The sequence below is a fragment of the Triturus cristatus genome, chromosome 3_2 (assembly GCF_964204655.1).
Source record: "Triturus cristatus chromosome 3_2, aTriCri1.1, whole genome shotgun sequence".
Lineage (NCBI taxonomy): Eukaryota > Metazoa > Chordata > Amphibia > Caudata > Salamandridae > Triturus > Triturus cristatus.
In genome coordinates this window covers 672,537,374-672,564,244 of record NC_140584.1, presented here as the reverse complement: position 1 = coordinate 672,564,244, position 26,871 = coordinate 672,537,374, and the positions used below count along the sequence as shown (strand labels likewise).

The window sequence follows — 26,871 nt, the reverse complement described above, 5'->3', positions numbered from 1 at the left end:
TCATACAATACATTTCTCTTCTTATGTTCTCTTCCTTCTAACTCCTTCTTACTTAATCTTTTCTTTGTTTTCACTTGAGTACCAGTTTGCTGTTTTACATTAAAAGGAAATGGGATTTGTTGTAAAAATCTCCCTGCTTGTTTGCATTATCTTATGGTGTGATTGCACAGCATTGTTTGAATGTGGAGCGTTCCTGGGTGGGCAGTTGAGGACTGGCTAGAAGGGAATCGGTACGCTCTCAACAGGTGTCTATAAATAAAGAGACTCACCTGTCCTTACCCCATTGTCCTGTACCATTCATCTACAACAGACGTCATAGTCAGACAGTATTGCTAGGTGAAGCTCTGGACTGCATCTGCTTGGTTTCTAATTTTACTCTTTGTCTGGTGATAGTTACGTTTTATTCCACTGTGGCTGAGAAGGAGCAACAATTTAACAACCTGTTTCTGAATGCAGTCATGGTATATGGAACGTCTGTTGACGTCTCTAATTGGTTTAAAGCTCCTAGACCTGCCTAGTGTGAGGCAGTTGTCGGCACACTATAAAAGGTGTTCTGTTGTTTGTCATAAGCGATAATTAGAAGTGAAGTTGCTGTAGTCATTTTAAACATTGTTTGGAAAGACCATAGTTTTGTACTTTTCGTATTGACCTGCCGGGTCCTTGGTCTTCTTGCCGGACACCAGCAAATGCCCTATAAGCCTTTCTGAAGGGGAGCAGAATAACCAGATTATCCACATGTAGCAGGCCATCCATCTGTCCATCATGAGCATTGGGCAGCGGCGGCCAGCACAGGTAAGTGTGGGGAGGCAGTGGGGCGGGGGGGGAGCACAGCAGGGGGGAAGCCAACAGATGACTGAATAGGTATTATTAATTTATTTAAATATAGCTATTCCGTCATCTGTCGACATGTCACATTTAACTGTGCTGGCCGCCACCGGCATTGGGTTAGGGGTACTATTGAACAGGCTAGCTCATTAATGAATTCGGTTCACACTTGAATTGAGGCCACCACACTGTCTTGATCGCTAACATAGGCCTTTGGTTATATGTTCTTCACTTTCACCTCACAGTTGACAAATGACTACATGAAATTTAAGGTGACGTAGGCATTCCTTCCTACTCTAGTCTGCAGTAATTCGGAGTTTACACTAGGGCACTAAATTGAATCTAAGAGACACATTTATACGAAAGTGGGTGGGTCGCCCGCCTACCAGGTCAGTTGAGACAATTGTCTACTCTCCTATGGTGGAGTCTCACCTGCCAGATTCAGAGGCGTCCGCAGGCATGGATCTCTGTGCCTTCAGTGGAGCTGCTTGTGCGAAGGCTCCGCTGAGAGCACTTAACTTTGCTGAGCTGGTGCCATATTTTATGCCGTCATTCGGCAAAGTATTTTGTTGACTACCTGTGAGAAGTAGTTGTCAGGTTGATGTATAGCTGAACACTGGTAATGGTCTGGTGAGATGTGTTTGGCAATTGCCAGCGCTAGACAGTGGAATTGAAAGAAGTTCGGGGAGAGAGGAAAGGGGAAGAACACTGTGCATTTGTCAATGCAATCATGTCTGTTGGTGAACTGCCTTAAGAGGAAAACCAAACATATGATGGCGTTTCCTTGGGTGATGTGTTGAGCAGATTCCTGACATGTTACTGGCTTTACCCACCCCTGGTGGCCTTTCAGAATCCCAACCTATTGTGAAATATCCATTTTTTTCCTACTGAGCTTCGTACCTTCAGGGCAAAATGTAATGGGCAAAATGTAATAAGAACCCAAGGAGGCCCGGATAGGCTGGGCATTCAAGACAGGACTATGCTCTTACTGGTGGCGCTCAACTTACTTCAAAATGTGCAGACCTAGCGCCCACTCAAAGACGCATCTGTGAAAAGGGCCGTGTACCCGGGATTCGTCCAGAATGCCAGGTCGGGTCTGCAAACGACATACACCATGCCCCAACACTAAAAAACACACGAAGTCTGAAGATTCTTTGCTGTGGCTTATGGAAGCCTCGCTTGTTTTCCCAGCCGAACCAGCAACAAGTGAGGTGGCCTCTTTTTCTCCAAGGGAGCCAAAACCAGCCCTTGGCTACTGACTTGGGCTGCATTTCACGTTACTTCCTAAGCAACCGAGAAAATGTGTTAAATGAGATGGATAGGGCTGTCACAAAAATAATGAATCAGCTGGCACAGGCCTTCCTGGAAGCTTGGAAGCATGGAGCTTCGAATGTGTTTCTGCAAGTTGCGCTGTGGAGGGCTCTGAAACTAAGAATGAAAATAAATCCAGTGTGTATAGTTTTGCAAACACGAAGCCCAGGAAACTGGAATGACTGGCGCTTCTTCACAAGGTGGACATCTAAGGAAGTTCTAACGGGACATAATGGACTAAAATGGAGACCTGCAGTCAAGGGGTCTGCCCAGTGCCTTATTTCTATTGCTTTATCGCCATTTGAAAAATTATTTAGATCTAAATGCCCAAACCCATGCTCCATGACCCCTGACCCCTGGCAGCGCTGTGGTGGACCGAAATAAATGACAACTGTTAACTTCCAGTAATTTGCTGTCAGTTATCTGCACAATTGGGTCTGTCAACACCCCTACAGGTCTGCCTGGATGAAGAAGGGTGGTCTGCTGGCTAATGTGCTGACACAAGAAAGGGAGGGTCTGTGTACCCAGGTCTAGGTAGAGAAATGAGAGTATCATATGTTTCTTGCTCTTCATTAACCTAGGTGAAAGACTGTTATTAGGAATGCATACATTAAATAAAGTATACAGTGCTTTGGTGGTTCGCATTTGGTAATATGAGGAAGCAATCAAGGCCTGAGATTCACAGGAGGTGGTCTCAGGGTGGATACCAGGCCCAACCCTGCAGTGCACTGCCAAGGGCAGTGTCCAGCAGTGGTTGGTCACCAATGGACGCATGGGCACTGCGCCCTGAGGACAACATGTGTCTGGCATAGCCAAAAGCCAAGAACAGTTGGAGCTGGCCACCAACGATGGGATGGGCACTGCCTAAATGCAGGCCCTGCAGTCAACCCTTGCTATGCAAAGCCATTTTACAAGGCAAATGTAGCTGATCATGAGAAAATCCGAAGGCTTTAAATGGCTTTTCTCTCATTGCCTTGTGTTGTTTCACTGTGCCCACATAAATATGTATGGACTGGATACTCCTGTTAACTTTCTTGTGTGTATGGTTATCCAGATCCTACACCATTAGAGATACATTTGAGGTGCCTGGAAGAGGTAAGTATGAAGCATACCAAACACAGTACCACTATTCCTGCTCGATGTAACAATTCACAACACTAGTATAGTGAAAGCAATTGGGGGGCCGGGGTGATGAGGTTAGACACAGCAAGGTTCTGAAGTGTTCACATCACACTCACACTTTCACGCCAGCTCTACTTCTGGGGGACTGTGTGTGCGAGAGTAGAGGGAGGACAGTCCACTGCGCAAGTAACGGGGTGTTGGATAATACTGGGAGAGTTGCAGACCAATGATAACACTGTTGGAGAAAGTCCATGAGATAGGCCACGATTCGAAGCAATCCGTTGCCCACACAACGCTCTGGAGCATAAACAGCCAGACCCGCTGCTGCATGCTTCTTACTTCTCGGAGAAAATCATAGCAGCCGACAGATGTCCTAAAGCCTTGTTTAGTACGGTACAGAATCTGCCAAAGCTGCCATCTGCACCAGATACTAACATCACTTAGGAGTTCTGCAACTCCTTAGCAGAATCCTTTCAGCATAAGGTCAAGTCTGTTTTTGACACATTTGTGCTTCAGGACAACAGCCTAGCTCAGACACCTGCCTAACTCAATAAGATTCAATCTATAACTTATGACAAGTTACAAGGTTCACTAGAGTCAGCTACATCAACCTTCTCCTCTTTCTCTGCCATGACAATTGAACAAACTTTAAAAATCATTGGTGCAATTAAATCTGGCTCTCCATCAGATCCAAGCCCCCCAAAAACCCTGCATATTTCTCCTGAAATTATAGCGATTCCACTCACAGCTATTTTTAACACCATGTTCACAACAGGGTACTTCCTAATGGAATAGAAGAAGGCATCTATACTTCGGTTATTAAAAAAACCTAATCTGGATGCTAAGGAGACTCTCAACTATAGACCCATATCGAGACTCCCTTTCCCTGCAAAAGAGATCGAGAAACCTATTAATATCGAATTATCCGCTTTTATCAGTGGTAACACTATTCTGGGTTCTTCCCAATTTGGATGTCGTGCTTATCATAGCACTGAGCTGGCCCTTATTACAGCTACAGAGGAGCTTAGGCAGTCCTTAGACATTTGGAGGAGTGCAGCTCTGATCCTTCTGGACCTGTCAGCAGCTTTTGATATGGTCAATCATGAGCTGCTGCGGGTCAGACTAGCCTCCATCGGGATCAGGGATAAGGTGCGCTCCCTGCTGGGTTCCTTCCTGTCCGAACCGTCCCAGGAAGTGGCACTGGGGAACATTGTTTTGCCTTCCTTTACGCTGCCTTGTGGAGTTCCCCAGGGTTCTTCACTGAGCCCAACGCTTTCAAACCTTTATGTTACCCCCTTGCAAGTTACGGATTTGCACTAGTATCTTATGCAGATGATACACAGATTATCATCTCGGCGAGCAGTCCATCTAACCAGACAGCTATTATTTTTCATGACTGTATGAGCCATATAGCTAATTGGATGACAGCCACTTGTCTGAAGTTGAATTCTTCCAAGATTGAGATTTTGGTACTGGGGAACAATCCCTCATTCTGGACTGATAGCTGGTGGCCGGTCCAACTTGGTTCACTACCTACACCAGTGCTCAAAGCCAAATACTTAGGAGTTATCTTTGACACCAAGCTGTCCTTCGAAGCTCAAATCAATTTTGTCACCTCTGCCTGCTTTTTCATCTTGAAACTTTTGAGGAAAATTCCTATGAACTTGAGGAAAACTGTGGTATCGGTGCTCATATCCGTAAGATTGGACTATTGCAATGCCCTTTTTTTCGGTGCTCTCAACGTATCATTCAGAAGTTACAGACTGCTCAGAATGCAGCAGCAAGAGTGCTCCTAGGTGTTTCAAAATTTGACTCAGTTTCCACAGCGTTACTTCATCTTCACTGGCTACCGGTAGCTAAGAGGATCCAATTTAAATCACTTTGCTTTGCCTTTGAATCACTCAACATCCTAGGGCCATTGCAACTGGCAACATTGTTTAAGCCTTATATACCTGCAAGATCCCTCAGTTCTGCCCAACTGGGAAACATAATTGTTCCTAGAGTTAGCAGTGCTAGGTGGGTTGACAAGAGTTTCACGGCTACAACAACCAAGCTGTGGAACTCCCTGCCAACCTCGCTAAAAAAAAAAGAGTCCACTCTGTTGAAATTTAGAAACGGCCTGAAAAACTGGCTGTTTAAGGCATAATTCTCCCCCTTAGTCCTTCTTAATCTGCATGTGTTAAGGGCAGCGCCTAGTCACCCCAAGGTATTTGTCGCACTTTATAAATTCTTCATCATCATCAGATGGACATTGAGGCCTGGAACACCCCAGGTGGCGGTGAGTCTGTTTTGGGGCAGTGAATACAGCAAGGATGCAGAGAAAGACAGTATACTATGGAGAAATGTGGGATAACTGGAGGCGATGATCAGTAGTGTCCATTGTGGTCAGGGGGATGTGGCACAGAGGTTGATGAGAGGAGGTGCACTGGCAAGCGGTGGAGCGCCATGTTGATGGGATTGTTTCTTTGGGATCCACATATTATGTTGACTGGTGATGCAGGTGGGAGATCCAGGCACTAACCTTTTTGGGGTTATTTTGGGAGTAATAACTGGAGCAAGGATAGAGTTTGTTATGTTTTTTCTATGACACCACACTTTCCAGAGGTGCATCAAAGAGACCGGGTACTCGATTGACATATTTCACAGCTGATCACGCTCACTTGTTAGGTAGGGATTGAGAAGTATTCTTTCTGGCCACAGTTGAGGTATGCACAAGAGAACAACTGGAGGTGCTGAATGAAAGTTCACACTAATAGGTGAACTCACTTAAAAGTCTCATTACTTCAGTGGAGAAAGAGATCAAGTGCCTGGCACCCACATTAAGACAAACCAAAGTACATTGCCTGCAATGGATAACGCTTCATCCTTGACACCCAGGCTAATAGCGTGGCCCCCGGCATGTGACCAAAAGACGTGGGATGCTGTGAGACAATCACTATGTTTCAAATTAATTGTCTAAATCCGTAAAATGTAGTTATGTGTGGTGTGAAAAAACTGTGATTTTTTGTTCTGTGCAAAAATACATGGTTCTATATTCCCTCCTCATTACACTCAGTTTTTTTAACCTGGTTTCAACAAACGCAAAAAATGCTAATATAAACACAACCCCTCAGGTTGGAGATACTCCTGCCCCAATTTTTCTTTTAATCTTGGAAACACTCTGTTAATCCCCATTAGTTTCACTATGTCAAACATATAAAAAAAATAGGAAATAAAATAAATAGGAGAGTGTTGTGGCTGAAAAAAACAACAAGCTTTAGATCAGCCCTGATTCCTTTTTTTACTTCAAGTAACCACACCTTCCCTTCCAATGTAGAAAGGTCGAAAAAGTGAATGAAGCAGCCAACTTAATAACAGTAGCGTGTTTTATATAACACCGCTGTCTCGGTCCAATATAATAGAACTCAACGGAACTCAATTTACCGGCCTCAGAAGCATGGAAGGTTCAATGTGCCTTCCCGGATTCAAACTGAAGGTCAGAGGAGATGTTAGCAGTAGCATTTATCTCATGTGGGCATCTTTCTGATTGATAATTCTGGGTAATAATTATCATGATTTTCAAATTCTCTATAATAGCCAGTGGCTATTATAGAGAGTTTGAAAATCATGATAGGTTTGCTAATCAAATGGACTATTTGGGAATGGGGTGGGTTTTCTTACTTGGTTTATAGTGGACGGGCTCCTTCCACACTGTCTCCGCTGGACGGTCACTCTCAGAATGCAGTTTTGGCCTTTGTTCTCTCACTCACTTTAGCTTTGCCGGGTGCTTTCCTACATTTTTTAACGTGGCTGGGTTGCTCTCACCGTGTGGTTTGCCATGTCTCTCACTCACTTTGGCTTGGGTGGTTGCTCTCATACATTTTATGTGGGTGCTCACAAAGTCTGGCTGTGCCTTGACTCTCGCATGCTTCGGGTATCTGGATGCTCTCCCTCAGTTTTGCATGTGTCTGCAACTCTTACTGTGTGATTTTGCCTTGCCTTTCTCACATACCTTGGCATGCCTTGTGTGTGTTTACCCTCTTTCACAAGGGCGGACTGCTCTCACATAGTGGCTTTGCTTTGTCTCTTTGGTGGTGGTGCATCACGTTTTTTAGTTCGAAAGTTTATATTACATTTTGAACAGAAACAGCACGAAACAGAATATAATTAATAGATACGATAGATGGATTATTTGAATTCAACTGCAAGATTTGAAGACATATATTACGTTATGGATTTGTCAAGAAAACAATCGTACAATCTTTAATAAATACCATTTCCGGTCGTAACAAAGAGAACGATGCAGAGACGTTTTAGGGCATGGGCAAAGTGGGATCTGGCCCGGGGCCCCAGCCCTTCAGGGACCCCTGATAGAGCCAGCTCTGTTCTGCAGAGATTCTTGCCCTGATGACTTTTAACAATTCCTAAACAGATTGTTTTAAATACCTTTTTCCTTTAAGCTGTTTTTATTGTGGGCGATATGTGAGAGTCTATTACAAACATTTTGCAGGGAAATGTTGTTTATGTTTCTTGCAACATCCATGCAAAAAAAATTCTTTTAGATCAAAACAGGACTTCATGCATGAGAAATGGGAGAGTGTCACGGAGATTATTCGCAGCAGTACTAGTGAGCTACTGCTGTGTTGCAGTACTGAAAACACACAACATGACCCCTAAATATTAGTGTAAACACATTTAGAATTTAGACAAGTGTGCCAAAGACAGCACGAAAGAGTTGAAAGTGGATCATAAATTCAAACCTGTTCCCAACAGAGCCCCCAAAATAAGTTTGGCCCAGGGCCCCCAAAATCCTTAAGATGTCCCTGGAACCATGTGCAGTAAATGTAATGACATTGTTAGATAAGTCTACCCCACACAGTTTTACACGGAGAGGGCGCCATGCTGTAACTCCTTCCACAACAATGGCTGGCCCGCACACCCCATTTATGTATCAGGGTGGGGATCTTTTATCTCCTCTCCACAACCCTGCTGGAAGCACCGCACAGCGCAATCATTAGTGCAGCTGGAAACAACATTATTCAGACAAAGCTCTTTTATTTTCCGCTTCCAGCCGCACAGAGAAATTGCCTGAAAACCCACCATGAAACTTAACTAAGTGCATTTTGCAAGGCAGGCAGCAACACGACGACGCCGTGTTATTACCAGATTAAACGGCAGGGACTGGGAAGAGCCACCGTAAACACAATTAGATTTATATTCCTGCGCAATTCAATAATACAATGGAGCCATTGGAGCCACGAACTAGTGACTCACTGCTAATATAAACTGCTAACCATGTGCATATGACACGCTGCAAATGAAAGGAAAATGTTGCTTTATAATGACGCTCTTTGGTTAATAATAGGCGGCGATGTCCAGCGGGACGGATGCACGCACCATGTGGATGTGATTTGGGGAAAACTAAGTCCTACTTTGGGTTGAAGCCCCAAAGGCAGAGATGCTCCATCAAAAAACACAAACAAAGGAAATGGGGAAAAAACTCCAGATCGGTGTGTGTTTCACTGTTCGAGAGCCTTCCCGGGCCAGCGGGCTCTGGTGCCCAAAGGTACCCCTGCACAGGGTGGATTGGTCTCCTCTGGAACATAGGGCAGGGGGGAACGCAGACTGGGCAATGTGGCACCACCGCACATGATGTCCCGCGCACTCATAAAACTGCCCTGTGTCTTTCATCCTCCCCTGCTCTCCCAGTTGGGACTCTATGGGTCCTGCTGGCCTCTTCTTGTTCCTATAAGTCGTAACATAAGCAGACCATCTGGACAGTGGCGGCAACCGTTTAAAAAATGTGGTGAGGCGTGATTGAATCAAACTCACCATATATGCATCACTTCTACCAGGTGTTCCACGAGCAGGAATGGAAGGACTTCCTTACTGCTAAGTAGAACTCAAATCCAACCAACCCTGGAGCTGCTCTCATTAGCGTGAGAGCAGCTCCAGCATTGGTGAGAGCAGGTTAACCCGGCACTCATTTTGAGACTGGGGTCCTGTGCCGGCAAGCCCCCAGCTGTTCTACTTGGTTCTCCAAATAAGGAATGGAGGAGGTGCGGTCACGTGACTAAGAACTGAGACGGGGCTTGGTGTTAATGGAAAATCCTTCAATAGCAGAAACAATGCTAAATCTAGAGGACAGACCCTTTGCCAAATCCCTTCCTCTATACTGTGGCACAGGAGAAAGAAATTCAGCCACTCCTGTCAGTGTTACTCACACACCTCTCCAGAATTATAAAGGTGTCCAAACCGTACTTCAGCGCCAGTCACCACGCCAGCTCACGTGTTCTCATAGGTAACATAAGCGAGAAGGCCCTGGGTTGACCTATAGACCATCTTCGAGTTATTAGGCTTTGTAATTATTGTAAGTACTTGATACGGATATAGGATTGCTAATCATGTTTGGGAGGTGTCGGCCTTTGATCGACACATGTGACGTACTAGGGGACACTAACCAAGGACTGAGACATTATTCTGAACGTGTATTTGGAATAACAGAAAGCAAACAGTGGGTGTGCATTAGAATGCTCCAAGCTTCTTATTATGCATTTATTCTGGGGTTAAATCTATAAGAAGAATGCCAGAAAAACATAGTGTGCAAACGAGCATGGTGCATATGCCTCTTTTTACTTCACATGACAGGTGATAGTCGTTTTCTATGTCGCGTAATGCCAACACATAAAATGACAAATATTATACCAAATATGTACTTTATTCGCAGCATATAGTGGTGGTTTTTGACTTTGCACATTGTAAAATTCTATTACAAACACAAGGAAAATAACATCTTTAGAGACATTTCCATCACACGAACACTACTTTGAAGCAGCTCAAAGCTTTTAAAATATGGCTCTGCCATAATCATATGAGGACGGGTCAGAGAGGAGGTGAAACATATACAATTGTAAAAGTAGATTACATTTGCAAATTTCGTGGGAAAAAATACAACTTCCTGGTGTGCATCCATAATAAAAATTGCTCAAGAAAGGAAGACATGGAAAATGAGACATATTTTACAAATTAATTAAAAGTGATCCCTAGATAGAGATTATTTTGAGTGGTAATAGATCTTGCGCAAGGTTGGGAAAGCATCATTATAAGCGAGCAATAGCTTATCAAGAAATACGTAGTGGGAAGGACCATGCAGGACAATAAGCGTCTTATTTCACCTTTCTGGGCAGGTTTGTGAAGCCTAAAGGGAACTGAAGCTGAACATGGCCTCTGAATCAGGTCAACTTGTCAGTCCGCCTACCTTGCGCTTGAGCTGCTGAACTGTGCGAGTACCCAAGGGCCAGCAGGGCTGTCTCCACCAGCTGGTTGAAGAGAACGTCTCGCCTCACAAGAACAAACTCGGCATGCTCCTCCCGGCCATCATAATCCAGCGACGTGTCCATCTGCTCCACCACGCAGAAGATTGGGATCATCAAACCTGGTTCCAGATCAAAATAATAGAAACAAAAAATTCCCATAAAGAATCGAATGTGGGATGAGACAGAAACAAGGGCCTCTGGGAGGCAGGACACAATCAATGAGCCAAAGCATTTCACACCAGTTTAAAATATTGCCGATGTATATGGTGCGCGCTACAAACAGACTCATCTTTCAACACTAATGGTTCCAAAAGAAGAGTCAGTTTCTGATGTCAGGGATTAGTGACTTATGCCTAACACTGTCTTCCTCAAATCCAAATTGACATCTGTATGACACATTGTTTGTCTATTTGTGTTCTCCTTTTTGTAATATGTAACTTTTAGAACTGAAAAAACTTTTTGCAATTTTATCGTTTTTAAATTGTGTATGCTTTGATGTTTATTATATAAAAAACCTTTGTGATGAACTAGTATTGACAATTAAAAATATCTTTATATTTGATACTACCTTTTGCTTCACGACTAGTGCTTCAGACAAATTCTGTGGGGAGTGGGTTATGGAAGTGTATGCACGAGCCTGTGTGTTGATTGAAATAACAGTAATTTTTGAGGAATAGCCAAAAGGTACACATTTTTTATACTTATATTCCTGGGTGCTCCAACCTTTTGGCTTTGAGAGCCCCCTCTCCTTGGTTTAAAAGTTTCTGATGTGCACCATAGAAAGGTCACGCATCCTTAGAAAAGTACAGTGCTGGTCATGCAATGTGTTGGTTCACTCATTACCATACATTAAAGCAAGGAAAGTGTGTAAGGCCCAAAGAAGAAACTGAAAGCTTCATCTAGAGTTTGCAAAGGCAGGAAATCTGCCAAAAAGAGGCAGCCGCTGCGTCCGCCATTTTAAAACTCCATTGATGTCAATGGCACTGCCATGACTTGCATGCTGGGAACTAAAACCTCTACTCGCTGCTCCACTAGCTTGTGAAATGGAGGATTGGGTCAAAAGAGGATGCAAGGGAGGAAAAAGAAGGTCAGGTGGATAACTAAAACCTCCTCCTTACTATGCAAGCCGTAAGACAGGCACTTAGTGGAGACCCCTGTGTGGAGATCGCTGAGCCCATGTTATATGCAAATTAACTTTGTATGGTCTGTCTGAGCTGTGAAAGCACAATATATATATATGGCGCAGAGGTACATAGCAATCACCCCTCCTATTGTGTTAACTAAATATTCATCAAAATGCACTCCATTTCCTCCCACAGCAGATCGAATTAGGTTTTGTAGGTGAGAATCCTGTGATTCAATCTATTCATTTGGGTAAAATTCTACCCAATAAAAGTTACTGGGGCAAATAAAAGGTGCAATGACTGCTTGCACCCAGCATGCTTAGACAACCTATAAACTAGGGAATCGCTGCCCGAAAAAAAACATTTCACGCATTCCTGGTGTCCCACTAGAGAAATCATCTGCAGTACCAAGAGGCCATCGCAGAGAACCACATTACGGAGAACCACATCCAGAGAATGAAGCTGTGCTATAGGACAAGGGGAAGAAATAGCTTGCTATGCTGAGAAATGGAAATGGGTTTTGAAAATGATACTTTTAAGGAACCCAAAAATCCCCACGAGGAGTCCTCAATGGGCGTCCAAGGGTTCTGTAAATTATTAATTGAAAGGAGCAAGAACATAATGATATCCCCTCTGGGCGGCACTTGAAGAGATGTAGACGATTTCCTATCATCATTCATTGGTAGGAGCAAGACAAAAATATAGCCCTTTGTACACAAACTAGAAAAGACATAGGACAATTCCCTGATGATCATTTTCCCCAGGTAAATCCAATCTCATGCACTCACAGTGGTCATTCTGTTCATTCTGACTCCTCCAAAATATGCTTACAAGACTATTTCATGTAGTTATATATGGTTGCCCATTTCTGTTTATGTCTAACGTTGTGTCCATTCCCTTAAACCATTAAAACATATGAATATTTATGTTTTTAGTTGTCACTTTTTTGTATGACATATGATGACAGGTTCTCTGGCTGATGCACCAAAGGTGGAAGACCTTAAAACCATGACTAGGTTTTGGCGTGGGCATTTCAAGGCTGCCAAGGGCATTGATAAATAGAATTGTGAGTGCACCTGCTTGGAAGTGTTCTGGTAGCTTGATCCAGAAACTGGCCTCCATTACGAGCGCCTTGCAAAATGAGGATCTCTGCTCAAACACTTGTTTGTGCAGAAATGGCAATTACAAGTGGTGAAATATTTAACACACCCTGAAGATCACACCATTAAGTTATTCCCCCATACAATTTCGACAGTCAAACGTGCAGGAATCTAAAGTCAGGAAAATACCTCCTAAATATAGGGACATGCTGATTTTGATGGTTTAAGCACGCAAATCTGCATGGTGTGCTCTATGTTTTAGGGCTAAACTCGGAATACATGATAGCTAGGCACTTCTTAAATTCCAAAATCACATCAGTGTTTATCAGGTGCAATTTCTATTGCGTCATCTACTGGGACACTCATAATGGAGGCCTCAAATGTTATTTTTTTAGGTCGGTCAAACTCAGCAGTACAGAGCGACTTGATGCTTCAGGAGTCAAGCTTCCTGCTGGTAGAGTGACCACATTGTGGAAAGGTGAAGAACAACAACAGACCTGCACTGCGGCTCACAAGCTACTTTTGTATGTCATGAACTCAGTAGATATTGACCATGCAGCCTTTTGGCAGTGTGCTGCTACAGCAGGCAAGAAGTTTGTGGTAGGTCATCAGAGCAGGCTGGGGAACTGACTTCCCCCATCTCTGTAGACATATTCTGTCCCGAAAGGATAGTAGTGCAAGTATTTTTAACAGCTTCTTTTGCAGAAGCAGTTAATTAAAAATACAGTAAATAAATGTTGATTTTTTGGATAAGGTAATAAATATTTATTTATTGCATTTAAGTGCGTCTACCTGGAGTGTGGTCCCAGCTTCTATGTTTGCATGGATTAATGCGTATGACGTGCGGACCTAGCTGGAGTACAAGGAGAAGTGTGCATCAATTGGTGTGAAGGGGATCTTTTGGCATCATGTATATCATAAATTTGCATTTCACAATAATATTATATTTAAGTATGAGACCAATATTCCTACCGCTTATGCTAACTTCCATGATGATATTTTTCTTTTATTAGGCTCTGCGTGAGGTACCAGAAAGAGTTTCACAAGTAGACTTGGATATATTTGGGTACCCCCAGATCTAAGTTAGTCTAAGACAAGCTTCTGGCTGATTCTTGTCACCCGCTGGTTTAAATATGATCATAAACAGGATTCCCTCTAGGGTATTACTGGATCATATTCATATTACAGTGGTAGTATTTTCAAGTGGAAAGATGTAGTCATTTGTTTACAGTAACCCGAAGAATGAGAATATTCTACAGGCCTCAGTCATCAGTCCTTGGTGGAGGACATAAACAAAGTGCAGCATAAACAAAAGGTTTAATGATCACTCCAGGGCAGATGGGATTCCTACAATTGAAATAATAATAGTGATAATCATAATAATTATAGTTTAAGACAAGTCAGGCAGTAGATAATAACTAGGTTCTATGTGGACCTTGCTATCACCGTAGTGGTGTTAGCCAATACTGTGAATAACAGCTGTTACTTCAATCTGATACAATGGCGCTCATTTTAGCTGCCTCTAAATTATTAAATATTAATGAAGCACTAGGGTACCCAATAATAGAGTCACACCTAGGTAAATAATTTAATATCAACAACATTGGTTCCTCTGGATCAGTTACGCTTCATGCATCTTAAATCAAGCATGAAAATCAATCAATTAATAAACCAGAGAGTGTGGTGCATTTTGTACAATATATTGGTAATTCTTGGTACAATGATCATAGATTCACAAATAAAAAATGAAGCAGTGCTCAAGTGCTTGTGCAATATTTGTAAAACAAAGAATGGAAAAAACAGGAGGTGGTCAACGACACAATGAAAAACAGGGACGAATATATTCTTTTAACTAAGTCCCAGCAATAAAGGACCTTCAGTATGATTTGCACGTTTTTTATCTTCTATAGACATTTTTGCCCTCGATGGTAAACATGTATGGGCCATCATTAAGACTAGGGAACAGTGTGGAGCATGACTGCTTGAGGTATCAGTAGATACAATAATTTATTCCAAACATTTCTCATCAAAGTGGTATAATATGAAATATAAATATTGAAGGTAAAAATCACTAATCATCAGCTTGGCGATATGCATCCTGTAAACACTTGTGTCCTCTCTGTACCCTGGATTTAGTCTCAATGTTCCCTAGTTCTGATGATGAGCTACAAATGTTTAAAAAATAAGGGTTGAAACATGAGAATTACTAGCATGTCGTCAAATGATTAGATTGGATGCGATTTACAGTCTGAGAGCCTCTTCTCTGAAGAGGAACCTGCCTCTGCCCATATTTGGCTGAACCAGTCTCTAGATAAACTCAAATGAAGATACAAATGGGTATTTCTCAAAATTTTCCTCTGGCAAAATATTCCATGCAAAAGTAGTGTTCATCCTGGCCTAGTCACTTCTCGATTCTATATCCTCACTATAGCTTTATTCTTTCCACATGGGAGAACATCAGAGAACAATTGCAAATTCTGGGATGGCCCACGATATTTAATCAGGATCTATTTGGCATATGGTCTACATTAGAAATGTGCAGGTACCCTTGAAAGTGATCTTGTTAGTACCTCAACCATGCCAAAGATAGTGTATTTTGTTGCCATATTTTTAGTATGGTACTAGGATAGTGATGTAAATAACGTTGGATAAAAACATTAACTGCTAAATTCTGTTTACGAACGTGTCACCTAAATGGAATTAATAATAAAAAAAATACCTAAGGAGGAGCGATATTTTTGTAAACAATATTTAGGCTAAGATACTTATGTCAAATTATATGTTTGTTATCGATATTGTGACATATAACTGTGTCTTCTTTACATTTAGCATAAATAAGAGGTGTTGAACTTGGCCTTTTCTGCTGTCTCCTCAAAACGTGTTAGATTGGCTTATACCCAATTGGCCTATTTAATTTACTTAACACTCTGTAGTAAAGTGGCACTACATGTGCCCAAGGCCTGTAAATTAAATACTACTAGTGGGTCTGCAGCACTGATTGTGCCACCCACTTAAGTAGCCCTTTAAACATGTCACAGGCCTGCAATTGCGGACTGTGTTTGAAGTTTTCAAACTTCCACTGCGGCCAGACAAAGTAAGCCTTCTGTCTGGCCCAAACCTTCCTTTTTAATACATATAAGTCCTCCCTAGGGTAGGCTCTGGACAGCCTAGAGGGCAGGGTGAAATGTATTTAAAAAGTAGGACGTGTACTTTTGAGTTTTACATGTCCTTGTAGTGAAACATTCTTAAATTCGTTTTTTATCACTGCAAGGCATACCTCTCCAATAGGATAACATTGGAGTTACCATATTACTTTTGATAAGAGTAATTTCCAAATGGGAACAGGTGACCCGTATATGTTTGGTGTCTCTGGAATTGAAGTTTAAAATCCTAACTTACGGTGGAGTTGGATTTTAAATTACAGTTTTGAAAAATGCCACAATGATGAGCTTAGGTGTGACTGAATGGGCCATCACTGGCAAGATGGGAGGGAAGAGCAAGGCCTAACACCACTTACACGTTAATAGGATGTGGACCGTCTCCACATAACGGGCTGCATTCACCCCTGCAGTTAGTCTGGAGCCAATATAGGGGAGGTAGTGCATCTGTGCACTTCAAAGGTATGCCTCTAGAAGTTTCTCCTCACTTCAAAGGCACCACTGTCTATTAATACATCAACTCTTCCGTACAGTTCCAGACTTATGGATACTCTGCCGGGAAGAAGGACTGCTGTGATGCTACAAGGACTGTAACTCTGCTGGACTGCTGCTCTAAATGAACTGCTGCCCTGCTCTGCTGATCTGCTGCCTGCTGCCTTCTTGCCTTGGGAAGAAAAACTGTACCTGCAACTTAATCTTAAACCGAGGACTCCAGAGTGACTCTAAGGGCTAGTCTGCTAGCCTCCTGTTCTGAGCCGCAGGGAAATAAAAGGCTCTCAACAGCTCCTGGACCTGGCTTCAATATGTTCCTGACCCCCATGTGGTTCCGCTCAGGTTCTGCACCCTTGATGTGGCTCATGAACACTGAACTTAAGCTTTTGAGCTCTTTGAGAATGAGCCCGTTTGCATGATATCCTGCCCCTCACACCGAAAACCAGCACGAGCCACCACCAGTTCATATATTCACACTGCAGCATCGACCACTCGTCGGGGAATGCCAATGTGAAGCTCCAGCTTGCTCATCTGCGACTCCCTGCCTGCTCTTCATGCCACGCCGACAGCCCCCCCATGCTCTTCTGGCATCCCTCTTCAACATGTACGGGACTTTTGGCACAAAACTTGAGAGGGTATAACTTCAGCTGGACTAATCTGGGACTGTATCCGACCTGCGCTCCATCGGGGTCAGCCTGAACTTTTGATTTTGACCTGGTCAATTGCAACCAGATAGCCACAGTTGGTGCTTTGTGCTTTTAGGTGTTATTTTACACTTTTTTCTTTAAAATTTCATAACTGATTGGATTTTCGTTGTTTTAGTCTTGTTTTATTTATTACATTTTGCTCTATTTTTCTAAACTGGTGTGGGATCTTTTTGCGTGGTATTTTCACTGTTTTACTGTTTGAAGTTGTGCACAAATAATTTACATATTGTCTCTAAGTTAAGTCTGACTGCTGTGTGCCAAGCTACCAGATGGTTGAGCACAGGTTATTTTGGGGTTTCCTTATGCCTTACCCTGACAAGGATTGGGGTTGCTGGTTGACCAGGACTCACACCCCTGTCAACCAGTAACCCAATTTCCCACAAGAGAGCATCGATATTTTCAATCTCATTTGTTTCCAATACAATCGTCCTTCTTTTCTTCCTTATTACATAGTGCTAATCTTTGATTATATTTCCAGAAATGTCATAATATGCTGTTCATACCTTTGAGAAATTAATTAATCAATGAAAACTATTATTTTTCTATTGGGGAGCCACTGTTCTATTGAAGAGCCATTGTTTGCATGTAGGAGGGCATCTAATATACGGGACAGGTTGTGACTGCATATGTGGAACCTATCAAAATTTGCCAGTTACTAAAACCTGGGGCTAAGACCCTGTGAGAGGACATTTTCAATGCAGCCATTGTACTGCATGTACCACAACTGGTAACTTAAAGTGCTTCTCAGTTATGTATAAGAATTGGAGACTAATCATCAATTTACCTTGCAATAACAACGTGACCTTTAATGGCCATGTGGTCTCACATATAGTGGTAAGACCACAATAGATATCCTTGACCACATCTTGCAACACCAATATAGAATTAGATGTAGTGTGATCACATTACAAGTAAAAACATATCCAACTTTTAGAGGCATGATTTGGTTTGTGATTGATGATTTTCAAGCGTCAAATAGTGGTCCAAACGTGTGCATTTTGCATATAGATAGATAGGAAAAATGGACACTGTCAAGTATGCCTTAATTCTGCAGTTGAGTGGTATTCTTTAATAGCACTATCAGGATAGAATCGGTTGTGCTGTGGTACTTTACTGATTTTGAATCCACAGATCAGTCTATATGTGTATATTGAGGATTATCTTTTGTTTTTAAGCAATGGTTGATTATCATCGTTCAGCATAGACACTGGCCCTACTATTGTGTGTTTCTGGTTTGGCTCCTAAACGCTGGATATGTATTCCTGTGTTTTGATCTGCATCTAACAATTATCTGTGGTGTGAGTTTTGAAATAAGCAGATCACTTTAGGTGTTCTTAATTGTCTGTGTTACTTTTGTGAATTGGAGCATTTTGGTTAGCGTTGGGAATTGAATTAGCATACCTTGTTCAAAAAGAGTCAGTGAGCCGGATTGTATTGGCTTGTTTTTATGTTGAGTGATCAGTGTTGAACTGACCTTTCGGACACTGTTAAATAGGCTTGCTTGAAACGACCAGTGTGTGGGCCATGGCGGCCCTAGGCCCAAAAACACTTACCAACACATTGGTCCTTTCAAGCTGGCCCATCTAGCAGAGTGCCTGACAGGCCAGTCTAACACTGTGTGTTATGGTATGCTATTGCTTATTCAAATAGTACTTTTTGGAAATCATTTTTTGGAAGTATGAATCCAGGAAGAATTTTAAAAATATCCATAGCCGTTTCCATCTTACAGATGTGGCCCATTTGATTCCATAACATTAATGCTGTGTATGGCAATAGCTGACAGCACTTCTTGGTAAAAGAGAATTCCAATAGAAGCCCATGTTGACACCAGAACATGGGCTTCTATGGGAATTCTCAAGGGCATATTATCAACCCATTATCGCCGCTTTAGCTGCAGTTTTCTGCCGCTAAAGCGGCGATAATTTTAATGCCAATTCTTGATAATATGCCCCTTAATAGGCATCCCAATTACCATAACATGATAATTCTTAATTACTGATGGTGAAGTCTTATGATTATTCTTATTAGATTTATAATTGGTGTTCCTCTCTTCTCCTCTGTTGGGGGTACGAGTTGGGGGGTAATCCGCATCGCTATGAGATGTTTTGAGAGTACTTTAGGCTGCATAACTTGCTAATAGTTTATTTTTTTCTGAAAAATGTAACGTGATTTGATGACTGTGATAGGCATAATTACAACACTTGTTGTAGTGGTGCCACGGATAAAATAATTTTTTAATATTACAAAAATGAAAGGTTATATTTTTTTTTAGGATTCACTTTTGTTGCATAGTATGTATGGACTAAAGTATCTTTTCTATGCTTAGTATGTTATATTAATTCATTCACACAAACTGAATGATTTCACAAAATGCTCATGAACAAATTTCTTTTTTTAAATTGAATATGTCCATATTGAACTATATTTGTTACGGTCAGGGGTTTGTAATGATTTCTATTTTTGTTATATCTCTATATAGTTATGAAGACTAAATTAAACTGAGTGAGGTTTCTTCGTCCTGATGATAGTCCAGGTTGAAGTTATTTTTAGGAGTGAAACCTTGACTTTCACATACTGCTTGGATGATTTTTTTTTGTACATTTCTCTACGCCTCATTCTTTATTGTATGGGAGGCCTTTATATTTTGTCTGACAGTATTTTTGTATTTGTTCTCTGTTTGCAAATTTAGATTTGATTATCTGTTTATTTTTTGTGATCATTATTTGTATTGTTCTGCTCCACTCTCAGTAGCATATGTTAAAATATATTCATGTAATAAAGAACCTGAGACATATTACACTGAAAATCATGATGATAACGTAATTTAGATTTATCCTGTGCATGTGTGCATTTTATATCATCATCTCTTGACAGACTCTCTCTCATTCCTTTATTTGAAATTGAGGTGCTCATCCAAATAGAATATATGTTGTCCTTTGCAGCAAGTCATACTATGAATAAAATGTAACAGGTTCCAATGATATGTGGGTTGTCTCGTTTTTTCGGCAGAGCACATTTCAAAATTTAGGAGGATAAAGGGATGTAATACAAGCCAGATATCCATCATAATCAGTCTTCGGCCTTCAAAAAATGAAAGCTTTAAAATGACTCTGATAAAAGACAAACACCCAGAAAAACAGACTTGCCACTTAACCGTTTGACCCTAAAATAACCAATGTATGAATCTGCACCATGCGTTATTTTGGAAAAGTATTAAAGTCTGGTTGAATGTGAATAGAAAAGTGATTGTTGTTAAACAGAAAAAAAGAAAAAATACTGTCAGGTTTTTTGAGGAAAGACGTGCAAGTCCTAAGTTCTAAGGGGCAGATTTACAAGCCCCTTGCGACAGTTTTATGCCACCGTTGCGTCACTTTTATGACGCTGCGGTGGTGTAAACAATGCGCCACTATGCGACATATTTACAACGTGACGCATCTAGTGAGATGCGTCACGTTGTGAATTCCTGCGCTACATTATACCTGCGTCAGGTATAATGTTTGCAGGGTGGGCGTTCCGTCGCAAGGAAGCCTTGTAAAAGTGACGCAGTGAAATCTACAAGATTTCACTGAGTCACTGTTACGTCCCCGCACTTCAAATCCTTACGCCTGCTTGAAGCAGGCGTAAGGATTGACTCAGCATATTAGGTATTAGCACTGGCGACACAACTTCAGCACTGCGTCACCCTTACGGCGACAGATGCGTCAAGGGGGATTTTGAGTCACGCAAAATAACTGGCGCATCCCTGCTAATATGTAAATCTGCCCTATAATGTTTATACTTGTACATTGAACCCCTCCAGTCACAACAATGGCCTAAACCCTCACAGAATTAGTTTCACACATTTATGTAGGAATTACTACTAATATCCAGAAAAGTGTGTGCAGCTGGATACTCCTTTCTTTTCACTTCATATTAGACTAAGGACAGCAATGAAAAGGATTTTTTGGGACAGTAATTATTTTCCTATGTTCCTTCGGGAGGAGAAAGGATAGAGTTTGTGACATTTCGAATATACTAGCAACAGTTTGTTTCTGCGGCTGAAAATCTGTGAATATTTCCACAATTTGGAAGTGGAGTGAAGAGGGAAACATCGTTAACATCGCAGTCAGTACACCGCGATGCTGTTACATCGCGGTCATTACAACGAACGCGATGTAACCACTCGATGCCATTACAACGCAAGTCTTTACATCGACTTGCGCTAGATGGCGTGCTAACATTACAAATAGTGTAGTTTAGTATCCCAACACCTTCCCTACTGTTAAGTGGACTGGAATAGTAAATAACGCTTTTCTAATGTTAGCACGCCATCTAGCACAAGTCGATGTAAAGACTTGCGTTGTAATGGCATAGCGTAGTAACATTGCAGTCGTTGTAACGATTGCGATGTAACAGCACGCGTTGTAATGACTCGCGTTGTTACGTCATACATCCGAGTGAAGAGCATTTTTGTTGTTTGTATGTTTTTGATTCCAGATTAAAATTTAATGGCTTTGCTGGCATATCCAAAACTGGAAATTTCAAAACTATGTGCATATTATCCCAAACCTTGCATTTTTTCGAATACAGTTAGTGGACCCACAAAGTAGAGTTTTGTCCAATTCATGTACATTTCCAGAGAGTGTGATTCTATGATTCTGCTCCTGTGTTCTAGAAGGCAGTAGATAGGCACTGGCTACAACATGTCATTAAGATACAAAGATACCAGGTTATAGAAATACATTCACAGATGCAGACATGCGGGAGGATGCGTGGAATTTGATATACCATTGTATAGTTTGTACCTTCAGAGAGAAACAAAAGAAGAAGGCCGAAGTTAGGTGGCACAGGACAGATAGAAGTGATGCAGGATGGAGAAGTGGTAAGAGTGAGAAAGTAAAGACATAAGATACTATGCTGATAGAAATAAAAGAGCACAGATGCCTTTGTGACTAGATTCACACAAACAATTAACTGTAAACGGTACCGTTCCAGAACCCCATTCTGTGCCATTACTAAGAGACATTGGCACTAAAATCATGAAGATAAGGTACTTTCAGTCAGTCAGTAAATCTTTATTTCGGCACATAGCCGTAAAAGAATAAATAAAAGCATAGTACATTACAATAAATAAAAACAAACTAAAATGTACACAACACACCAATTTATAAATTCGTCCAGCCAATTTTAACCAAAGCACTATACATTTCATACTGCCAACAATCGAATATGCATAGAATACAAAATACAGATTAAAATTAATAAAATCATAAAAACCTTAAAAACACCAAGCTCATTGAAATTAAAAGCAAAGAGACCCACTAGCTGAATATATGTGTATGCCTGTCAAACAAATGTTTATGCCTGTACCTCCACATATACATAAAAAACTGGGAGATAGGAAACCCAATGCCTTGACTGATGTTGCTTCTTAAAATCCTAACTACAATCCTGTAATTCCCTGTCCCCAGGTTACAACAAACCAGTAAAATCCACTTGTTTCTAATTACTTGGTAACCTGGGCAAAATAAATATGACCTGCTTAGTCAACTCCTCAACCTGATTGATCAATGGACAAGACCTGTCACCCTCACTTAAGAAATGCTTCCATGGATGTGAAGGCGCTTGGGGGAAGAGTCCCTAAGTGAAATTTAACTTATTAAAGGGTCTTTGCCTTTGGAGGTTCTATCTCACCCAAATATGTTTCCATATAGTAATCAATTTTGAAGCCTAAAAAAGAATCAGTAAGCGATCCTACCCTTACAAAACATAAGGCTTGGTTGTTAGTATATTGCCAGGAAGCACTTTTTAACTCAGATTTGGAAACTAGTCCAGCATCACCAGAGAAAGACCACAAATTGGAAAACCGAATCCGTCCCAAACAAGCATTCATAGACCGAAACCAGGCAATTTTACAAACCTCAGATTGCCACATAACGCCGTACAGATCAAGAAAGTGGAGGGAGGAAGAAGCAGACATTCATTCAGCATCCAAGAGGTACTGGTTATCTATGAGAAAGGGGGGGGGATGAATGACATAAGTCTCAGTACCACAGTCTCAGAACTTTTTGTCTCGGAGACCCTTAACCACACATTCTCAGACTGTGGTGTATGTAATCTCCGCTTAGTGTGGTTCGGTGGATAGCATCATCATCGGGTCTTGTCACTTGAGTGTCCTGTTCTACAAGTGACATCAAAACCTCCACTAGGAGGGAGACTGTCTGAATGTTGACAGTGGTGAGTGGATTAAAATTATCTCTTATCCTTTAAGTGAATCTTTATTGGGGGAAAAGAGTAAGATAGGAATGAGTCTAAAAACAAAGCAGTGTTTTGTAGGTGAGTCACTGGTCCACGACACCTAGTGGTCAGGTCGACATGTTTCGGCCTGGAACAGACTAAATGGGTCTATGGCCTTCGTCAGGACCAAAGGAATATATATGGAGGCCTTATACTTCAGGGCTTCCCGGATAGTATGTTATAAGTGAGTGGAAGCACTCACACGTCTTCGTCAGTGCACACTCTTTGCTCCAGATGGAATGTGGTTATAGGTACATCTTTAGGCCTATAACTTAAATATGCATTTAATTTGCCTCATGGTGTGGAGAAATGTAGGACATGGGTTTAAGCTTGGCTTTAAACCGTCCTACGCAGTGCTTCTACATGCATCTCGCCCCAATATAACATCTTTAACAACCATGCAAAAGGAGGAAAGTTCAGTGGTGACCCACAACCTTCGCCAATACAAATGTGGCCTCAAACCCACTACATCATTAATCTGTTTGAGACCATAGTCAAGACATAGGGAGAGAAGTAGGGTGCTCACTGGCAAGCGACTAAGATTCCTTGCAAATCGTTTTTCAGTTATTTCTAGTGAATAGGAATCCTAAAACCCCCAAAGAACTCCACCATATAGGGTAGTCCCAGAAGAGTGACTTTTGTAAAAGTCAAGAGCGGGAGTCAATGGGCATAAAGAGGAAACTGAGTGCACCCTCAATATACCCCCACAAAGCTGCTCTAACTTAAGTCCACACATCCGAATATGGGACATCCAATCAAAGGTCTCTGTGAGCGTAAGCCCCAGGTATTCAAACACCTGGACTCTTTCCAGGGTTGCTCCATTAAGTGTTGGGTTAGGACGAGTGGTTGGACAAGGGTTAAAAACCATAAACTTGGTCTTGCTGAGGTTGATCTCAAGTCCTTGCTGCCTGCAGAAGGACTCAGAGCAATCTAAAAGATTCTGTATCCCCATAGGGGATTTTCATAGCAAAAGGGTATCGTCTGCAAACAGGAGGGCCGGGATCTTGACCGCAGCAAGCTGTGGAGCATCTCCCTCACATTGCTCCAATTGCGATACCAAATTATTACTATATCAAAGAAAAAGCATTGGAGCTAACACGCATCCCTGCCTAACTCCTCCACAAACCAGAATGGGGTCTGTCAGCTCGCCTTGCAGTCCCCACCTAACCTGAGCATAATTATTCAGGTGCAATCTACTGAGAATATCAACAAGGTACCCCGGCACCCCATCTCCTTCAAAGTCTTCAATAACAAATCTCTAGGGAAGGTCGAAGGCAGACCAAAGATCCACAAAATGACATACAGTCTGCCCCCACCCAGGAACACATATTTCCAATATAAAAGATGCAGGCAAAACACCTAATCCATGGTTCCTACACTGTCCCTAAAACCAGCCTGCAAGGGAGTTAAGATGGTACAGTCAGATATCCATTCACTCGGCTGCTTCAGAATGACCCGACTGACCAGCTTCTGGGCGCTGTCAATGAGGTGATCAGCCTTTTGAAGGCAGGACCGAGAACACTTTTTAAAAATTGGGATTATCTCAGACCCTGCCCATGTGGGAGGCAAGGGTGCACCATTCATAATGGCACTAAATTACACTGAGAAATATGGACTCAAAACATCCTTGTAAGATTTGGAAAGATCATCAGGTACTCTGTCTAACCCAGGGGCTTTATTGGGTATAATCTGATCCATAGCTCTTGAAATTTCAGAGTCCCGAAACACTGAGAACTACTTGCAGAGCAGACTCAAAGTTAGACTCTGTTACACCACCAGGAGTTGGAATGAGTCTCATCTCTCTAGGTGCCAGGACACTGGGGACTGCCTGGTTCGATCCTTGTGCCACAACTCCCAAGTATATCTGGAAAGAGTGAGCAGATATTTTACATTTATTCTGTGTTGATTGTTTCATAACACTAAAAAGGAAGAAACCGCTGCCTGGTCTCGGCCTTGTGGAACTTGAAGACTGTCTACATACATCAAACACACAGGGGTGGTAGGTCCATGGGAGGGACTTGGCTCACCTCCTGTGGTGCCAGTCGCGGCAGCACTGCCAACTTTGAGGCAGTAATTGGAGAGTGACTGCGAGAGGATTTCACAGGCCTCAAAGCAATACAGTGCAGTCTATCTCCACAAAACCGCATCATAATAAGTGAAAGTTGCAGTTGTCACTCAGAGCAAATGATCTCCAGTAGTGAGAGTGTGAGTGTGAGAGGGTATATTTAACCTATACTATGAGTACTGGGCTGGTCCTCAAAGTGTTTGTAAACTCTGACAAAACCAAACAACACTTCTGTGAGAACTAGCGCGTTATGAGAACCAGTCCCCTTAAGGTCTTAGCGTATAATTTTGAGTGAGTGTTTTCTTCAGTCTGCTTTACAACCTACCCCAGTATGAAGGCATGTGTGGACTTAGAATAGTAAATACATGCTCCAGTATGCTCAATTGCCGGTTCTCTATCATATAGGTATGAAATAGTCGGGTGGTTAGGAAGATGGGCTGTGTCATAAACAATATGATGCATTGAGTTTTCCTACTGAAGTACTGGTATGGGATGGGACCTCCCCTCTCAACTTAACAAAACCTTTCCACACATAAATCTAATAAAAGTCCCAAATGATGGCTTTTTTAACCTAATCACTCCACAGTTCTCTATTGCAAAGATAAAGTCCTCTAAATTGAGCAAACCTTTCTCCAGATTTAAAGATTCCTTTGTTCTTGACCAGCCTGTAGCAACCTCATATTTGTTCAAAACCTTTTCAAACTTTTGATGTATCATCGATCACAATGGGTCAGGTGTTTTCCTCAGATGTGAACATGAGAATACCCGTGCCACTTAGGCAAATTCAAAGAGAAAAACAAAACATAGAGAAAATAATTGCTTAATTCCTGCCAATTGTTCTTTGTGCATTCCATTCCATTATTTCTTTACTTATTAGAGAGAGACAGGGTTAACTATTCCCAGCAGCACAATCAACTATATGTCCTAAACATAACAGAATACATTACGAAGACAAGAACGTGCAGATTCCAAACAGCATAAACAGTCCCAATAATACAACATCATAATGCAAAAAGCATTTATCACGTTTCTCTGAAAAGTTCTCGCAGTTAAGAAACGCCACACACAAACATTAAACAGAACTTGTTACACATACTTAAATCACACAACCCAGTGCAGCACTGGTGGCTTTTCAATCATTTACAAGAGCACAGACTACTGCATATCGCACACTCAGCTACAAAGAACATAGTAAAAATCTCACTAAGCTATTATAGAGAAAGCATTATTCAGCACATTTGCACATACGTCTAGCACAGCACAGATATGTCAGTCAGAGAGCTATCACTTCACTGCTTACGTCACAAACCATTATGAGATGCCTAAAGCAAACACAGCAAAAACATTGGACACAACCTCCAACAAACATCCTTTGACTGCACACCACTAACATAGC

The 26,871-nt window shown here is 41.8% G+C and overlaps 1 protein-coding gene across 4 annotated transcripts in view; it reads right to left on the bottom strand.

The window, feature by feature from the left end:
- The window catches only part of SATB2 (SATB homeobox 2), a 390,132-nt gene that overhangs the window by 267,336 nt on the left and 95,925 nt on the right, over positions 1–26,871 (bottom strand). For 3 of the 4 annotated variants that reach the window (XM_085648674.1, XM_085648676.1, XM_085648677.1), the window contains exon 3: positions 10,496–10,672. The exons of the other annotated variant lie outside the window; for it this stretch is intronic. In XM_085648674.1, the coding sequence (XP_085504800.1) occupies positions 10,496–10,672 (177 nt within the window). The remainder of the gene's footprint in view (positions 1–10,495; positions 10,673–26,871) is intronic. 4 annotated transcript variants of the gene reach the window in all.